This window comes from Heteronotia binoei, chromosome 8, assembly GCF_032191835.1.
Source record: "Heteronotia binoei isolate CCM8104 ecotype False Entrance Well chromosome 8, APGP_CSIRO_Hbin_v1, whole genome shotgun sequence".
Classification (NCBI taxonomy): domain Eukaryota; kingdom Metazoa; phylum Chordata; class Lepidosauria; order Squamata; family Gekkonidae; genus Heteronotia; species Heteronotia binoei.
In genome coordinates this window covers 92,499,254-92,517,975 of record NC_083230.1, presented here as the reverse complement: position 1 = coordinate 92,517,975, position 18,722 = coordinate 92,499,254, and the positions used below count along the sequence as shown (strand labels likewise).

Genomic DNA, 18,722 nt, shown 5'->3' with positions numbered 1-18,722 from the left:
GTTCTCCATGTCATCGCTGTGCATGGAACCATTCCTACTTCTTGTCTCCACTGGCTTTTATTAATGGTGGTGGAGGAAAGTGAAATCAATTCACATCTGACTTATGGCAAGCCTAGAGGGTTGTTAAGGCAAGAGACATTCAGGGCTTACCAATTCCTGCTTCTGTAGAGCAACCCTGGACTTCCACCCTTCCAAATACTAATAAGTATTAGTATACTTTCAATACAAGTATTGTAAACTACTTAGTTTACAAGATATGACAAATCTGGGCTAGCCTGGGCTATTCAGGTCAGAGCAACCAAAGTGTTGATATTCCTATTTCTATGGTCCTCTTACCACTACTGGGACCTTGAGACCCTCTACTTTTACTGTACTCCATACAGAGAGCCAGTGTGGTATGGTGGTTATAGGGCTGGACTACAAACTAGGAGACCCAGGTATGAAAACCTACCTCACAGGCTGTTGTGAGGATAAAATGGAGGGGAGGAGAGGGATGTAAGCTGCTTTGAGTGGCGTATGAAATAAATAGATGTTCACCCAACCTTTATAAAACTAACTGCCTCTCTAAGAAAGTCGGCACAAAACTTTTGACAGTCAGCAGTCTATTGAAGCAATTTATGCCACTGTGTAATCGTTTGACCTCTTTAATTCCAGCAATACAAGAATGTCAGGCCTTGCAGTGCCCAGAAAACTCCAGGTGCACTGTCTCCAGGGCAGATAAAACTCAACTAGAATGCAAATGTCTTCCCAGCTACCAGGAAGAGGGCAAATACTGCAAACGTGAGTAATTTTACACAGCAGACAGATCACAACACTGCTATATTTAATGTCTTTTCTGCATTGTATTAAAAGCACTTTGTTTCAGAAGGCTGGTAAATCAACTGCTTCTTCTCTTGTATCCCTAAATTAATGATCAGGGACAAAAGATTCTCTTCATCCCCTAGCAGAACAATAACAGAGAACAGATCTTTAGTTAATGTGGGAGAGAAAACTGAATGCAATCAGTGTTTCTTTCTTTTCCCTTCTGATGTTTGTTTCACTTTTCCCCCCTCCCAAGCCATCAACCCATGCTTAGAACAGGTCTGTGATCCTCATGCTGACTGCATCTACCTTGGACCCAGTCATCACACATGTGCATGCCAGAATGGCTATGAAGGAAATGGTCAAGTTTGCACTCCAATAGATCCTTGCCAAACAAAGTCTGGGCATTGCCCTACAGAGTCCACTGTCTGTAAATATGATGGCCCTGGAAAGGTAAGTACCAAATGCTGACTTGGCATCTGGTCAAGTGATCAGAGAAAGGTTTAAATTGTCTCTTTTTCCCTGCTCCACCAGGTGGCAGCAGCTTCCTGTGGCTACTTCTGAGTTACACTCCTCCCCAGGGGTGGAATTCTAACAGGAGCTCATTTGCATATTAGGCCACACACCCCTGATGTAGCCAATTCTTCAAGAGCTTACAAAAAAGATCCTTGTAAGCTCTTGGAGGATTGGCTACATTAGGGGTGTGTGGCCTAATATGCAAAGGAGCTCCTGCTAGAATTCCACCCCTGCTCCTCCCTAGTCTAATGTCTAGCCCCTTGTCCTTTTAGCCTCCCCTCCTCAGTTCAGTTCTCTTCCTTGGTGGGGGGAGGGGAAGCAGGGCTTTTTTGTAGCAGGAACTCCTTTGCATATTAGGCTACACCCCCTTGATGTAACCAATCTTCCAAGAGCTTACAGGGCTCTTCTCACAAGGTCTACTGTAAGCTCTTGGTGGACTGGCTACATCAGGGCAGTGTAGCCTAATATGCAAAGGAATTCCTGCTACAAAAAAAGCCCTGGAGGTCAGTACTATATACGAGTTTTTAAACATGGCCACATATCAAAATTAAAGTTATGGAATGTGTATTGGAAGAGATGGATGTGACAATGATGCCAATTTGGGAAAAAGTTAAATATATTAAAGAGAACCTGCATAAAGCTGAAGCTGTAAACTGCAAACTCTGTACTGGAAGGAAGTTAAAGCACCAGCTTTAAATTATAGTTTGCATGTCTTAGACCTCAACTAATTTTCCTGCTTGTGGAAAAACTAGATTCTAGCAGCACCTTGAATCAAGCAGACCAACAAGATTTTGGGTGTGAGCTTTCAAAAGTCAGAGTTCCCTTTATTACACTCTGAAAATCTTGTTGCCCTGTAAGGTGCTACCAGACTCAGCTACGACCTGACATAACTGCCCTCTGGAACTACCTGCTTGTATAAGGCACTTCAGCCTGGAGAAAGGGAGGGTGATTTTTTTTTTTTTTTTTTGCTAATTTCAAGCCTCTCACTTCTTCTCCGCACAGTTTCTGGGGTCCACTTACCACTCAGGGTAGGATCTCAACAGGCATGATTGATGGCATTGGGAGGAGGGAGGCCAGAAGATTATTTTCTGAGGGCTGCTGTGCTTGCCCAGTACAGGAACCAGGCTAGGATTGCCAACTCTGGGTTTGAAAATACCTGGAGATGTTGGGACTAGAGCCTGAGTGTCACATTCAAGAATAATTGTTTCCCAAATACAAGCCTCTGGAATGCACAAAGCATTCAAGCAAACAAATGTCATGTTCAGGGCAGAGCCTGGCACTTTTTACTCTGTCCAGGAGTTCCAGGATGCATATTTGTAATCACAATCAATTAGGCCAAAGACAAGAGCAAGTCAGAAAACCAGCACAGAGTCAGGGGAGCCAAAGGTTCCGTCCAAAGGTCAGGGGAGCAAGAAGGTCTGGAGTTCAAGGTTCAGAGCTTATTACCAAGGCAGGAGATTTGCTGAAAAACCAAACACAGGCTAACAAGACAGAATAAAGCAATACTCTGTTCACTGAGTGAGTCAGCTAACAGAGTGGTGGTTAACAAGATTGCTTCCCTAAGGAGCCCTGCTTAAGCATTCCTTGTATCAGCCTAATTAGCTGATTCATTCCCAAAGCACAGGTGTTACTTCTTACCAGCTGGTCATTACTGCTCCTGAAATTACTCTGACCGTTTTCGCACATAGCTTACCTCGCAGTCATAATCCTGTTCCCTCCGCAGCGTCTGTCGGATTTCCCACCATCTGCACCGGAGTTAAAGGAAGTGCCACGGCTTTTGCGTAGCAAACGTAAACTGGGTTTTAGCAGTTTACATATGCTACGCAGAAGCTGCAGCACTTCCTGTAACTTCGGCGCAGATGGTGGGAAATCCAACTGGACGCTGCGGAGGGAACAGGATTGTGACTGCGAGGTAAGCTGTGTGCGAAAACAGTATCTGTTTCAGGGACTAGTGTTGATCTTCACTGAGCAATTAAACAGCTTCTTCATCTCTCATGATTGTCAAACACTCCCAGCATTGTTCAGCTAGTTCAGGAGATGCCCATGGTGACTGACACTGATCTCTGTCCCATTCTTTTCATCCCCTGCCAGAATGGACAGCCGTCATCTCCTAATGCTTCTTTGGTTGGCTTTGCTTCCACATCAAGCTGCTCAGACAGGCATTCCACCAGTGCAGGACCTCACTCTTCTATTTCCTCATCCTCAGAGGAGGAGACAGCTGGCTGGCTCCTAAAACTGAGAAGGGTGGGGTTTAGGGAGGGGAGGGACCCTAATGGGATATAATGTCATAGAATCCACCTTCTAAAGTGGCCGTTTTCTCTGTCACCTGGAGATCAGTTGGAATAACAGATTTCTAGCTACTGCCTGGAGGCTGGCAACCCTAACAGGCCTGTGTTTTGTTTTTCTGGAGCATGAATGAATTTGTAAAAGCCTTAACTCTACTTTTAAGTGATTAACAGCTTTTTTATTTTAAAACAAGCTTCTCTGATGGAAGAATTCTAGAAAAATGCAGAAAACATTTGGATAAATAAAAATCAATAGCAGGATTTTATCAGAAACAGCAAACACACAGAGAGGGAGGAGTAGAAAAGACTAGTATGTAACAAGAGATGGGTATAAGTAAATAAATGGTTTGAAAATAAATCACTGTTTTTTCCTTCCTTTATTTTAGTCCCACTGCGAATGCAAAGAACATTTCAGCAACTTTGTAGATGGAGAAGGATGCAGTATGGTGGATATCTGTGCATCTAACAATCATTGCCATAAATACGCAACATGCACAATGATTGCACCAGGAAAGACACAGTATGTCATGTATCTTCTGATAACTTCTAATAATTTCCAAGTGGAATGGATGGAAAAGGGAAAATAAATTATTATCAGAATCACAGAGCAGTCCTCTACAGAGTCTCTTCCAGTCTTTGCCTATTTGATCTTTTGGTTTAGATAGGTGTAACTCTACATAGGATTGCATTGTTAATTATGTCCAGCATATTTTAAACTGGCTAAAACAATTTGCAATATATCACATACATCATGCAATTTAAAAATCTCACTATGTGGATATTTTGAGGTCCAATTTCAGTCCTGCCCAAGTGATATCATCTTAGTAGGGCATAACTGACATTTAACCTTGTAGAGAGATGCCCTCTCCCAGAAGTGGATCTTCTGATAATGTTTGATAACAGATTTTTCATCTAGCTGGACCCTGTAGTATAAAGTATGACATTGGCCTTTTCCTCATGGGTTTGCTTTTTGTTTTTAGGTTGGTCCTGGCCCCATAGAGCTTTGGTTTATCCTCTGCTTTTTATGCCAATTTTTGTCCCTTAGTCTTCACGTCATTATTTTGGGGGGTTTTCCCCTCAGTTTTTTTTTCCAGTTCTTTTCAGACCACTTTTACCCCAGAAGCCAATTTTGAATTGCCTTTTTCCTTGTACATATAGTTTTCCTTGTTCCACCACTCCCACACAACTCTAGCCCCACTTTTTGATGATTTGATTGTCATAGAATCATCAAGCCACACCCACTACCACCACCCATCTTGAAGAGCAGCTGGGTTTTTAAGGCACTAAGATATTAATATATCAATACACTGCTATATTGATAGGCCAAGCAGGTTCTCTGAATGTGCAGTTTTCATTAAAAAAAACAAACCAGTAAGTTTCTAGTCCTTTCCCTTGTGGAGATTTGTCTTTTTCCTTACATCTCCATGAGGGAACAAACTAGAGGCTTACACTTCTTTTTTAATGAAAGCTAGGAATTCAGAAAACCTACTTGGCCAATTGTTACAGCACTATATCAATATATCAATATTTTAGTGTCATTTTTTTAAAAGAATGCAATTATGACATCAATATATTGATATAAGCATGCACAAAAATAAAGGAGGGGGGTGCTGTGACACAACCAATGATCCCACCAATGACAACAGCACCCTCCCTTGAAAGTCCTGATTATGTGTGTGTGCAGTAGAAAATAAATTGACTTCACAACAGGGGGGTGCAAAAAAAAAAATTTGGAATTAATCAGATTCGGAAATATACAGGGCTAAAAAATTCGGAATACCGTATATTTCCAAACACGGGTACTCGGAATAGCCGCATATACAGTAGATGCGCGGCTATGTCAGAATATACGGCCCCAGTATACCCTATGGCCATTGAAATCAATGGCAAAATAGGGTATATTGGAAGCCGCCTGGAGGGGAGGGGGTTTGAGGGAGAGCCCCCAAATTTGCAGGCAACCTGCAGGGGACTCTCCCCTACAAACCCCCCAAGTCCCAAAAAGATTGGGCCAGGGGGTCCCATCCCAGGGGCACTGAAAGAGGGTGCCCCTATCCCACCATTATACCCTATGGGCCATTGAAATCAATGGCAACATAGGGCATAATTAGAGGCTACTGGGGAGCAGGGGGTTTAAGGGAGAGCCCCCAAAACTGCAGGGAACCCGCAGGGGACTCTCCCCTACAAAACCCCCAAGTCCCAGAAAGATTGGGCCAGGGGGTCCAATTCCTGGGGCACCCAAAGCTAAACCTAACTTCACACCAGAGAATCTCTATAGGACCCAAATGCACTACAGCCATCTATCTACTCTATGAACCCTGCTGGCCTGAAACCAATATAAACCCAGGTACCAATGCCAACATCACTGCCACACAAAACACAATCTGTTCAAGGTCTGCTCTGCAGACCTGGCTGCAGCAGATCCAGATGCCAGCTCTCCAGCCCTGCCCCAAACAACACAGGGAGAGCTGGCCAAGCACAACAAGCCTGCTGGTTCTGGGTCTCTCACCCAGGTGCCAGCTTCCCTGCCACAGAACACACAATCTACATATGCCAGCTCTCCAGCCCTGCCCCAAACAACACAACTCTCAAACAAGAGAAGTGGTGGACCACACCTAGCTCCACATCCTTCTGTATCTGACACAAAGCAAGAAGCATTTAGACTTACCTTGAGTGATGGATGGTTGGCTGGTCCAGGCTCTTTTGCGTTACCCAGGGTGCACCACGAGGAGGTGAGCCAGAGTTGCACCCCAAATGAGGAAGATCACTGGGAGGGCCTCCGATTGTGTGAGAGGAAGGCAACCATTCCTTCTCTCTTAGCTCAGCAGCAGCACACCACCTATCACTGTCCCATTAGAGGGACCTCAGCATTGGTATGGCTGCTGACTGCCTGTTATCATCACTGGCACCTCCCTCTTTCTTCCTCCTGCCCCTGAAAAAAAAAACCTGGGTTATCCTGACTGGGCCTGTGGGTGCTGTCGGTTACAGTTGGGGGCTGCAATGACCCTTTCAGTATTATTAGGCATGTGTGGATGGGGACTGGAGAAATTGGATTTGCAGATTTTAAACCAGCATTCACTTTTGGTTTGGGGATGGATGAGAGGTGGGGGGGGAGGATGCACTGCCAATCAATTTGTGAGTGAGTTTTTGGGCTGTCTTTGGACTCTAGTCTATTTTTAGTGGGAGAGCGTTTTACAACAACCTTCCAAGCGCAGGCCAAGAGAGGATGCAGGCACAAGTGGGTGTTCACTTCATTCACTCTCAAAGTCTACGTTCGGGGAGCCAAACAGAGGCAAGTTGACCTTCAGGAAGACCAACTGCTCAACTGTCCAGGATTGCAGGCGATTGCAATGTGCGCAGACAATGTCACCCATATGCGAAAAGACGAGCTCACTCTGCACACTTGTCGGTGGGCTTGAGAGGAACGCCTTGGCCACGGAGGAGAGGGCCGGCCAGCCCCCCTCCTTTGTGACCCAGTAGTCCAAAGGAGACGTTTCCTGTGACTTGTTGGGCTCCGAAAGATAGTCCCTCACCATCGCAGCACCCATCTCCGCTCTCAGGGGCCTACCGCTCCTAGAGGGACCAACAAGCCGCCCGATGAGTGTCATCTCAGGACTCTTAGTGGCGTGAGTCTGGTGGGAAACACTGCCTAGCTGGGAAGGTTGGGGATGAACAGCAGTGGAAGTGGCAGATGAGCTGCTTCCACCCCCCTCCTCCTCAGTTACTGGCACTGGGCCCCCCGACTCTGCAATGCTTGACCTTCTGGGAGAGCTCATCTCGCCAGCGATCAAGCTCGTTGGCCCTCTTGGCGATGTGCCCTTAAGGCGCAGGTCTAACATGGTCGCCATCATGTAGACTTTATCCTGGGTGAAAGTCTGAAAGCAGGCCTCAAGCCCTTCCTGCAGCCTAACAACCAGGGCGCGCACCACTGGAAGAATGTCTGCATGGTCTTGAGCTGACACTAGAAATGAGGCCTGGTCCTCACGGGTCATGTAGACCATGGGGACGACCAGTGCGATGCTCACTCTGTCAGACAAGAGCATTTCTGTGTGGGTCTTGAAGGGCCCAAGAACTGCCACGGAACGCTCCTGGAGAGCTCTGGAGGTAGTTGCGATGGGACAGACCTCCTGGCTGGGTGGTGTTGGCCGCTTGGGCACCCCAGCACCAGCCTGCTTCTCCCCCTTAAGAAGCACCACCAGGTGGTGCTTCCGCAGGTTGTTCCGCATTCCCCCCAGAGTCAGGTGGGCAGGATCCCACCTACGACTGATCCGGGCCCTGCACAGCTGACACTGCGCATAGGGTGGATACTCCATAAGTTGGAAATGCTTCCAGACTTCGGAGGTGTATGGATGCCCAAGCTGACTGGCAGCTTGGGTATCTGGAGCCACCTCCTGTGAGGGGCTCGGGGCAGACACATCGTGTCTCGGGGTGGCAGAGGGGCTGGCCGCCAGGGGGAAGTGGGCGGAGATGGAGGCACCTCGTGTTTCTCCATCTCTTCCCCCTCCACCCCATGCGGCCTCCCCTCCTGGCCATCCCCTGAAGGACTGCTTTTGCCCGAAGGAACTGAAGAAGGGGGCTGGTCCTCCTCAACCAGCGTCTCCTCCAGCTCCTGCACAACACTCTGCACCCTCCTTGGGGTGATCATTTTGGACAGAAAACTGTCCCCAAAGCTCATCTCCAAGGAGGGCTGCTCTTGCTGCCCCTCCTCCATCTGCTGAGGCTGAGCGACATCAGCTGGAGGAGAGACTGCCCGAGCAGCAGACCCTTGCTCAGTGCCAGCACCCAAGGTGGGCCTTCTTCTTCATCACACTCCGGCCAGAGGTTGGAGTGCTGGAAGGCGGCTGTGGAGTTGCCCTAAGCACAGATGTGGAGGAGTCCTGGGTCCTCCCCCTCCCCTCCACCCCTCTAGTCTTCTCCTTGGCCTTACCCCCAGGGCCCCTGTTCTGCTGCCTGTCACTCATGTCACCCTTGGCCAGTCTCACACAACCTGAACTGAGAGTGGGGTTTTTTACAAACCTAACTCACTGCACTGTACCCTGAACCAACAGGTGCCCTGACTTCATTTTAAAAACCCTTCCACCAAAACTTGTTTGTTTGTTTTTTGGGTCCCTAACCTGTCCTTCTTTGGGTTGGGGTAGTAGTAGTCTGGTAAAGTTTAGGAGACTAGGTGATCCTGCCTCTACCTGGCTACAGTTTTTAAAAGGCTACCTTGAGATGAAGGCAATCTTTATTATATCCTCCTAGTTAAACTTCTCCTAACTAGATCCTGGGACAAACCTGATTTCCTTGCAAACTAGAAATCAGATGTCCCCTATAACTTGAGAGAAGCTGTTGTTTATCCTATGGAAATCTAAGGATGCACCAGCTTTCAGTGGCTGAAAGCAAGATGCCCTGCAACCCTAGTCTCTTTAAAAGGGAGCCCGATGTGGCCTACTAGTCACGCTGCCTTTTATGAGAAACCTAAAATCTTTTTTAAAATCACCCCTATCTGGCCTAGTTGAATTCTGAAAGAAGATAAAGCCCTAAACTGGATTTTTTTTAAAATTTCAAAAAACACAATCCCTAAAAACACTTTTATTAGTGGGGCAGCCTATTTAGCGGCCCTAGCCAAACCGAAAGCACACTCCGACTCCAAAAATAACTCTATAAAAACATGAAAGTGACCCACCCCACACAACCCACACACCAACCCCCACACCAACCAGAGGTAATTTTAAAAAAACAAAACGTGACAGAAAGAAACTTAACTTTTAACACCCCACCCCACCCCAAAAAAACAGAACCAGGAAAAGGGACAATAGGACAGGAGGATGCAAAACTCACAGCAACAGAGAATAGATCCAAACAGATCACTGAGAAAAGGCCAACAAACTCAACTGTAAAAAAAGTGACCTTTTCAACAAAAACCTCAGGCCAAATCAGTCAACAACACACACACCGCCCCCCAAAACCAGAACCAGGAAAAGGGTCAATAGGACAGGAGGATGCAAAACTCACAGCAACAGAGAATAGATCCAAACAGAGCACTGGGAAAAGGCCAACAAACTTAAATGTTAAAAAAGTGACCTTTTCAACACTGAAAATTAGGCCAAACAGCCCCCCCCCCCCCCCCCGAATCAGAACCAGAAGAGAAAAGGAAGAACAGCAGCACAACATAGCAGCAACAAATCAAACACAGAATCCTTTTAAAACATTAAAAAACTTGACTTTTAACAATACGGGAACTTTACCAAACCTTCCCCCCCCAAAAAAACCTTCACCCTAACCACAAGAAATCCAAGCCACCCAAATCAAGAAAAGTAAAAGGACACTGCATTTTTAAAAGTCCTCTCACTAAAGTAAGATATGGGTAAATTGGCAAAAAAAACCACCCCCAACAGAACCCCCTAACCCCAAATAAGCTACCCAGTACTCACCCACCCAAATCTGGATAAGTAAAGGGACTCTACTTATCTACCTCCCCTCCTCAAACCATGCAGTCTCCCACATTCACCCCCAAAGTCTCCAGGTATTTTCCAACACAAACCTGGCGACCTTGCATTCCAGTGTTTGTGGACTGACTTCCATGAAATCCAGGGGTAAATTGAGCATGTGAAAAAGCCCTTAGATACAACATTGTTACAGAGGAACAGGGCTTAACCTCCAATCTGTCACTGCTCTGGCTTAATCCATTTGCCTCCCTCTTCCAGCTAAGGTGGATCTCCTGATACCTTAAATCACAGATCTAGCTGGATTTCATGACTATTCAGTATGCTAATATTACATTTTGTGCATTTATGTGTAAAATTCAGCTGTACTACACTGTGTTCCTTTTTTGAATAGGTGTGCTTGCCAAAGGGGATATGGAGGTGATGGGTTTGTATGTTACAGAAATATCATGGACCAAATCAGAGACACGAACTCTAAGCCTGGAGGGCAGTGGCAAGGGAAACTAACATCTGCTGCGCAGCTCTTTGGTATGTATATGTTCAATGAAGATCAGTCATTTATGAAGTATATTGCAAGACTATGAAACGTGGCATTTCTCCCCCCCCCCCTCCATTCAACAAAATTAACATTGGACTTGCTTTGTTTTGAAGTGCCCTGTCATTGTAGAAAAACACCCAAGCTTAGTCAACATAAAGTAATAAGGCCACATTTATTGTTTGAGAGGGAGGGAAGGCAGCATGGCTCTTTCTCATCAGATGGGAGACCACCAAGAAAGACTTTGCAGAGGAAGGTAATGACAAACCATCTCTGCTCCTCATTTGCCTTGCAAGCTTCTTACTTGGGCCACTATAACTTGGCTGCAACTTGATAGCATTTTACATACATACACACATGGTGTTTGAGAACAAGCTGTTTCTCAATAGAGCTGGAAGGACCATCAAGCTAGAGGCAGGCCTATCTATCCGCTACTTCCTCTTAAACAAGCAAATAAACCCTGTGCAGTCCTCAGTACAGTGTGCCTGTTATTAGAGAAAAGGTGAGAGGGTGAGCAAAGGGGCCAATAGAGCACAAGAGCCAAAGGTTCAGGATCTGTATCCTCTTCACTTCTGTGGAGAATTTTAAAGATGTGGGCATAAATTGCTAGGTGTTAGCAGTTCTCATCAATGCATATTTAAACTGGTTTTTTTTTTGGGGGGGGGGTAATCCTGAGTCTTCTCAAATGGAAAAAAAAACTATTTAAGGACACCTTTTGGCAAGGATTTTTGGTCCAACCAAATGTGCAGTGTCTAAATGTATGTGAATTAATGTGAGCATGCATTTGGTACTGATGTTCGGAAGGCTATTGCTAGATAAGGAAAGGGAGAAAGAAACTTGTTGGTTTGTAATGGAAGCAGAATATAGGAAACTGCTGATGGAAGAGAGAAAGGAATCAGTCTCCACCATGTTTCCCATAAAAAAAAATCCCTGCTGTTCCGCATTTTTAGGTGTACATGAACCTAAAAATATAATAGGTGAAGCATACCCAATACTGAAACTGGGGTTGCCAATCCCCAGTTGGGGGCAGGAGATGCTCTGGTTTGGAGTCCTCCCCCCGCATCAGGGTTATCAGAAAGCAGGGGTGGGGCTGAATGTCTGCTGGGCACTCCATCATACCCTATGGAGAAAGGTCCCCATAAGGTATAATGGAGAATCGATAAGGGAGTATCTGGGGTTCTGCAGGGGACCCTGTTTTTTGAGGTAAAAAATGGTAAAGGTTCAAGCACCAGTTGTAAAAGGTAAAGGTGCAAGCACCCTGTACAAGCACCAGTTTCTGACTCTGAGGTGATGTTGCTTTCACAACGTTTTCACGGCAGACTTTTTACGGGGTGATTTGCCATTGCCTTCCCCAATCATCTACACTCCCCCCCCTCCCCTGGCAAGCTGGGAGTTTTCTGAGGTAGAGGCACCAAAGTTTCCACATAGGATCTAGTACCTCTCCTCAGAAAAACTCCCACGTTTCAAAAAGATTGCACCAGGGGGTCCAATTCCATGAGCCCCAAAAGAAGGTCCAATTAAGGTAAGGCTTTTAAATAGAGCACAGTCCCTTTAAATGTGATGGCCAGAACTCCCTTTGGAGTTCAGTCATAATTGTCACAACCTTGCTCTTGGTTCCACCCCCAAAGTCCTCAAATATTTCCTGACCTGGCGACCCTACTGGAAACTTGTATCTCTCTCACTTGGAGACTAGCTTCTTGTCAAATATACATTTGGCAAATATGTAATGTGTAGCGTCTCAGTTTCCTCACACTTGTGTTTGCCAAGTCTTCCAATGCACTTGTAACAGCTCTAGCCCCACATTCATTCATAACAATAGTCCTGATTTCCTGTACAGACCTCTAAATGCAAGGTCAGGAAAATTTGTTATCACAGCTTGAGCTGGATAGTGCATTAAAAGCTGAGTTCCTGAAGCTATTTACAAATATACTTGTCTCAGTATAAACTGAGATGATTAGATTATAAATCTACTGAGCCACTCATATTTGAAAACCTTTTTTTCTATCTGAAAGCACTGGCTTTCAAGGTGGCTTTCTCCAGAAGCTTTAAGATTCTGCCTGGGGCTTTTTTAAATAGGAAAAGCCCAGCAGGAATTCATTTGCATATTAGGCCACACCCCTGGCATCAAGCCAGCTGGAACTGCATTCCTGTGCATTCCTGCTTAAAAAAAACCCTGATTCTGTCATTTATTTTTAACAACTGGTTTTATTCAGGAACACCCTGGTTTTGTTCAGGAACAACTGGTTTTGTTCAGGAACAGTGGCTATAGACAAGATAACCATCATGCCGGTTAAACTGAGACATTATTAATTCGATGGCTGGTGTGTATCACAAATGATATATTTCATGTATTTAGGATAGGGCTGCCAGGTCCAATTCAAGAAATATTTGGGGACTTTGGGGTGGAGCCAGGAGAATTTGGGGGTGGAGTCAGGAGCAAGTTTGTGACAAGCATAATTGAACTCCAAAGGAAGTTCTGGCCATCACATTTAAAGAGACCTCACACCTTTTAAATGCATTCCCTCCATTTGGAAATAATGAAGGATAGGGGCTCATAGAATTGGACACTCTGATCCAATCTTTTTGAAACTTGGAGGGTGTTTGCAAATGCTGCAAACTTGGTGCATCTCTCTCAGAAAACAGCCCCGCAGAGCCTCAGATGCCCATGGATCAATTCTGCATTTTACCTAAGGGAATTGGTCTCCATAGGGAATAATGGAGTGCCCAGCAGACATTTCCCTCCCCCACTTTTTCTGATGACTCTGGAGTGGGGGGAGGGCCTCCAAACTGAGGGATCCCCTGCCCCCACTTGGGGATTAGTCTGGTTTAGAAAACCACTAAGAAACAATTTTTATAGTTATATAAATGAAAACAAAATTAGTACATTCTATTTCAACATAACATTCTATCACAAGGCAGTGTATACAATCAGAGGATCAACCTTATTCTCTTTCAACCCTCCAAAAAAATTAAGGTCCATAACACAGTCAAATCATGTGTAAAAATCTTGTCCAAAAGAGGGATCAGGAAATCTTTACTGCCTTCATACAGACGTCCTTCTAGATAATTCAAGACGTTTCAATTCTGTTCTTCTTCAGTTGTCAGGCTGTTAATTAGAACCTAATTTCAATAACTTTTCTTAAAGACACCAAGTTCACAGCTTACAACAATGAATCAGTGGGGTCCATATGGTATCATAGAGTTTTCTTCCCAAATTGCTAGAGCGTCTGGGGAAACCATAGAGTTTTCCTGGAAGCTTCTAGAGCAGCTGGCGTGCGACATCACCAGCATGATGATGTCACTTGTGAGTGATGTCATTGTGCTGGCGATGTTGGGAGGGGATCCCCATGCCAGCCCACTGCGGGCTGGAGGGTTGGGGACCTCCAGGGCAGAAGAACCCCCGCCCCACCAGGAGCTTGGCAGCCCTATTATAATATCACATCCCAGGTGTCAGCATACAGTGGAACTCCACACCATCTGACAGACTCAGGAGACCCAAATGGATCACCTGTGCACTTCCTGAGCAGAAGAGGTGTAGCCTGTTTTAAGTTGGTGGCCCAGCCATGGCATTGGTAAAGCATAACTCTAGCCAGCCAATTGCATGTCATTCCACACTTGAAACTATAGGGACTGGTAAATGGCATCTCAGTCTCAGAGCCCTGAAATACAACTATTCCATCACAGTTAAAACTGTCTCAGTTTGCCTTATAACATTTTTTAACACATCAGACTTTTTCACAGTAATCATCTTTTCTTTTGTTCCCTTTTTTCTCTTCCTTTTCTCCCACTCTGTCTCTGTGTATCTAAGGCTCTGCCTATGAACGTCTGCGGAGTACACTGGGACCATTCACAGTGCTTGTTCCAACAAATGAGGGTTTCAAAAGAAAAAATGTAAGTGCATGTTCAGATATGGGGCACCATTTCAGAAAGAATAATAAACAGAATGCCATATAGAGTCCACCCTCCAAAGCTGCCATTTTCTCCAGGTGAACTGATCTCTGGAGACAGATAACCCTCTGCCCCAAGCAGGTCCAGACCAGCATAGGTCAGGGAGATTATGGAAATAGCCAAGCCCCTTTGCCTCTCCCTAACTCTACATCAGGAGAGCGGGAAGAAAGGAGATCACTGGGTGAGCTGCTATAGCCTCTGGAGCTTGTCTTTCTTATGGGCGGTGGAAGGGAGGCTTGGGCAGCTATGGTTGTCCAGCCAACCATGTCCATTGGCCTTAATTGTGCAGGCAGTTGGGTCTCAGGAGAAATAGAAGCCTTGGTGTTATGGGAGTTCATCCCAGATGCAGGGAATGGCAGGGCAGTACTGGGTAGCAGCAACAAGCACAAGCTATCCCCACTGTCTCTTCCCACACTCTTCCCATCCACCATCAAATTGTGATGTCCCAAAAAGCATCTTGAGTCACATTTGCAGTAAGCCAGCCCTGGTGATGGGAACAGGGAACAGGCAGGCCTAAGCAACTGCCTAGGGTGCAGCCCTGGAGGGGGAGGGCTGAGTTGGGCTATCCCCTCCCCAACCTTGCCTCCTCAGTAGGGTTGCCAAGTCCAATTCAAGAAATACCTGGGGACTTTGGGGGCGGAGCCAGGAGACATTGGGGGTGGAGCCAGGAACAAGGGTGTGACAAGCATAATTGAACTCCAAGGGAGTTCTGGCCATCACATTTAAAGGGACAGCACACCTTTTTAAATGCCTTTCTTCCATAGAAAATAATGAAGGACAGGGGCACCATCTTTCGGGGCTCATAGAATTGGACCCCCTGGTCCAATCGTTTTGAAACTTGGGGGGGGGGGGTATTTTGGGGAGAGGCACTAGATGCTATACTAAAAATTTGGTGCCTCTACTTCAAAACATAGCCCCCCCAGAGCCCCCAATACCCGCTGATCAATTCCCCATTATTCCCTATGGGAATAGTTCTCCATAGGGAACAACAGAGTGCCCAGTAGACATTTCACTCCCCCACACACACTTTCTAAAGTGGGGGGAGGGCCTCCAAACCAGGGAATCCCCTGCCCCAACTCTCTCTCTCACACACAAATACTTACTGGGTCTTGTTCCTGCAGAATTTTACTTGATCTGAAAACGAAAGCAAAACAAAGGGAGGGGCCATTCTCTGAAGCCCTTCCTGTTTCCTGCTTCCTGCTCAGCCTTAAAGGCACATTTTAAAAACGGACCTGCAGGAGCTCTAAAACTACATGGTGACTGTGGAGGCGGGGCTTCCCCCACGGGCTGGCTGGCTGGGGGCGGGGAGAAGCCTGTAAAAGTGGGGGATCCCCCGCTGGGACCTGGGGATTGGGAAGCCTACTCCTCAGCAAGGAAAAGGGGTGAGCATGGTGGCACACGCACTCTGAGGCACAGGCTGCTGCCATGTTGCTCGACCTCACCCTCTTCAGGGGCAAGGGAGGAAGGGTGTAGGGCGGGGGGGGTGGCGAGGCCTTGCCTTGAGCACCAGATGCCCTGAAGCCCTGAAGCTAGCTATCACTTCAAGCCTAAGTGATCTCATTATAAAGCCAGCCCCTGAGGTTCTTGAAAGGAACTGGCAATTCCAGTATTAACTAACCAGGATTCTAATGACTGTCAAACAATATTTGTACTCTCAGAGCATGAGAGTTGCTTAATGTATTTCATTTCTGGAAATGCCAGGGGTTGAAAATAGGGACTTCCTGCATGCCAAGCCATTGGTTCTCCCCAGTAGACATTTACCCTTTCTCTGTCAGAAGCAGCTGGCTTGAACAAGTGGGTTAATGTGAGTATAATTTGAAAGGCTATTATTTCATTTGTTTGTGAGATAGTTTCCTGCCTGAAAGCACCAAGTAGAAATTTAAAATACATTTATAAATACATTATAAGTGTATTTTAACTTGAAATACCATCTCCCATATACATAATCAGCAACAGCGCAAATAAACTACTGAAATAATATTAGCCCCCTCTCTGGAAAAACCCACTTAATTACATTTGGCAATCTGTTTAAGAATATGCAAGCAGATGAATAAAATCAGCAGTAAAATCATAAGAGCAGCCATAGTGAAAACCTAGGGCGTTTTCGCACTCACCTTCAGCCGGCGCGACCCCCCTCTTCACCGCGCAGGATCTGCACGGATTTCGCACTAAATGCCGCGGAGCAGCCTTTTGCGCCGGAAACTCCCGGCGCAAAAGCCGCTCAAACGTAAACCGCCAAAAAGCAGTTTCCGTTTGCGCAGCTTTTGCGACGGGAGTTTCCGGCTCTTCCGGCTGCTCCGTGGCATTTAGTGCGAAATCCGCGCAGATCCTGCTCGGTGAAGAGGGGGGTCGCGCCGGCTGAACGTGAGTGCGAAAACGCCCCTAGCAACAGAAAAGCAGCTGAGCAAAGCATCTCCAGGTATACTTAACTTACGCCAGAAACATTCCCTTGAGGAGTTTTACTTTAAACCAGGAACATTCCCTGGAGGCTTCTCAGCTCCAAAATGACAAGCAAAGTTCTGAAGAAGAGAGCAGAACCTTGCCACCATTTTTTTTTAGCCTTTAAGGTGGTACTGGACTCTTGCTGTTTTCTCTGACAAGCAATGGCGACAGGCATAGGCTTGCTGATCACTTCCTTCTACTCGGCTGCCACCCAGTTCTGAGCTAATTGACTCCTGTAGCGCTGTCCCACAGGGCCTTTTTGCTCAGACCACCTGGTGGCACTGATGACAAGAGAAGGCTCACTCTCTGTGCTACCACTGTTAGCCCCCATGCCAGGGCTTGGACCTCACTAGTTATGACAAAGAGGAGGTGACTGGCAGGTCTGTTTAGGGATGCCAGACCCCCAGTGAGGGCGGGGTTCTCCCACTTTCAGCTCCCACCTCTCCATCATTAACCAACTGTCCAGCAGGGGGAAATTACCTCCCCCAAAAGGGAGAAGTGCCAGAAATTAATGCAACATGCCGACATGACTTGGAAGTGACATAGGCACATTGGGGCAACACTCTAATTTTGGGGCAAAAACTCTATGGTAGAAGCACACCCACTATTCCCTGCTGGCTGCTCCAAGGGACCCATAATGGGTACCCATAATGTTTGGTTTGGCCCTCACTTAAAGCCATCTTAGAATAAGATGCCTTAGAGACAGCTAAACTCCTCTCTGTGAGGAGCTCTAATATAGTATCATATAATACTTATATGGTACTATATACCGTAGTATTACAGGGCTTTTTTGTAGCAGGAACTCCTTTGCATATTAGGCCACACACCCCTGATGTAGCCAATCCTCCAAGAGCTACTCCAAGGGCCTACTGTAAGGTCCAGGAGGATTGGCTGCATCAGAGATGTGTGGCCTAATATGCAAAGGAGTTCCTGCTACAAAAAAAGCCCTGGTACTACATAATATAGTATATAGCATAGTTTAGTGCAATATAGTAACACTCTTTAGGTGTTGTTTTACAAGATGGAAAGAAGTAAGTCATGGAAATTCTTGGCTTAGAATAAATAATTGTATAATTGCTAGTTTCCTTTTTTAAAGAATCTCATTTTTATAACTAGTTGGACTTCCTTTCAGTCACAGAAGCCTTTTAATGCCTTGATATGTTTTCTCTTGTGATTTAGACAGGTGCAATTACAGCACTACTGACAGATATGTCAAATCTAACCATCTTTGTGACTTCTCGACAATCAACTGAAAATATGGACCACAATGACAGAGCTGTTTGGATGTCAAAAAACAACATCCCAGCACTAATAAAGTGTGTTGAGTATTTCTGTCGTAATCTTTTTTTAGGTTATAATTTGCAGAAGATTGATGGACTTTATAGAAATTGCTTCCTCAATTCTTATAAAAGCCTTGTCAGTCAGGCACAAATACAGCTTCAGAGCTAAACAGAGTTAAACATGAGGGGCTAGCACAGGAAAATATGGATTTACCGAAGAAGGTAACACAGAACGAACCAATATTCCAGTGTCTCATTCATGTTGTGCCTTCTGTACTAGGTCAACAATTCTTTGTCTTTAAAAAAAATGACTTCAATTTTCATGGGAAAGTTTTGATTGGAACCTAGAATCCAGCCCTTCTGTCCTTAAAAACAATGGTATCTGTCATGTATATCCACTTTCTCTGTCCATGGGATGATTTCTCTGTCTTGTGAGTACATACCAGCCCTTAATCTACTTTCAAGGTCCCCCGTGGAAGGAGTAGTTGAA

At 45.8% G+C, this 18,722-nt stretch overlaps 1 protein-coding gene across 1 annotated transcript in view; it reads left to right on the top strand.

The window, feature by feature from the left end:
• STAB2 (stabilin 2) overlaps positions 1–18,722 on the top strand; it is a 118,904-nt gene that overhangs the window by 22,251 nt on the left and 77,931 nt on the right. The window contains exons 7-12 of the mRNA XM_060244437.1: positions 655–780; positions 1,058–1,254; positions 3,989–4,122; positions 10,422–10,555; positions 14,371–14,453; positions 18,132–18,268. Coding sequence (XP_060100420.1) covers positions 655–780; positions 1,058–1,254; positions 3,989–4,122; positions 10,422–10,555; positions 14,371–14,453; positions 18,132–18,268 — 811 coding nt within the window. The remainder of the gene's footprint in view (positions 1–654; positions 781–1,057; positions 1,255–3,988; positions 4,123–10,421; positions 10,556–14,370; positions 14,454–18,131; positions 18,269–18,722) is intronic.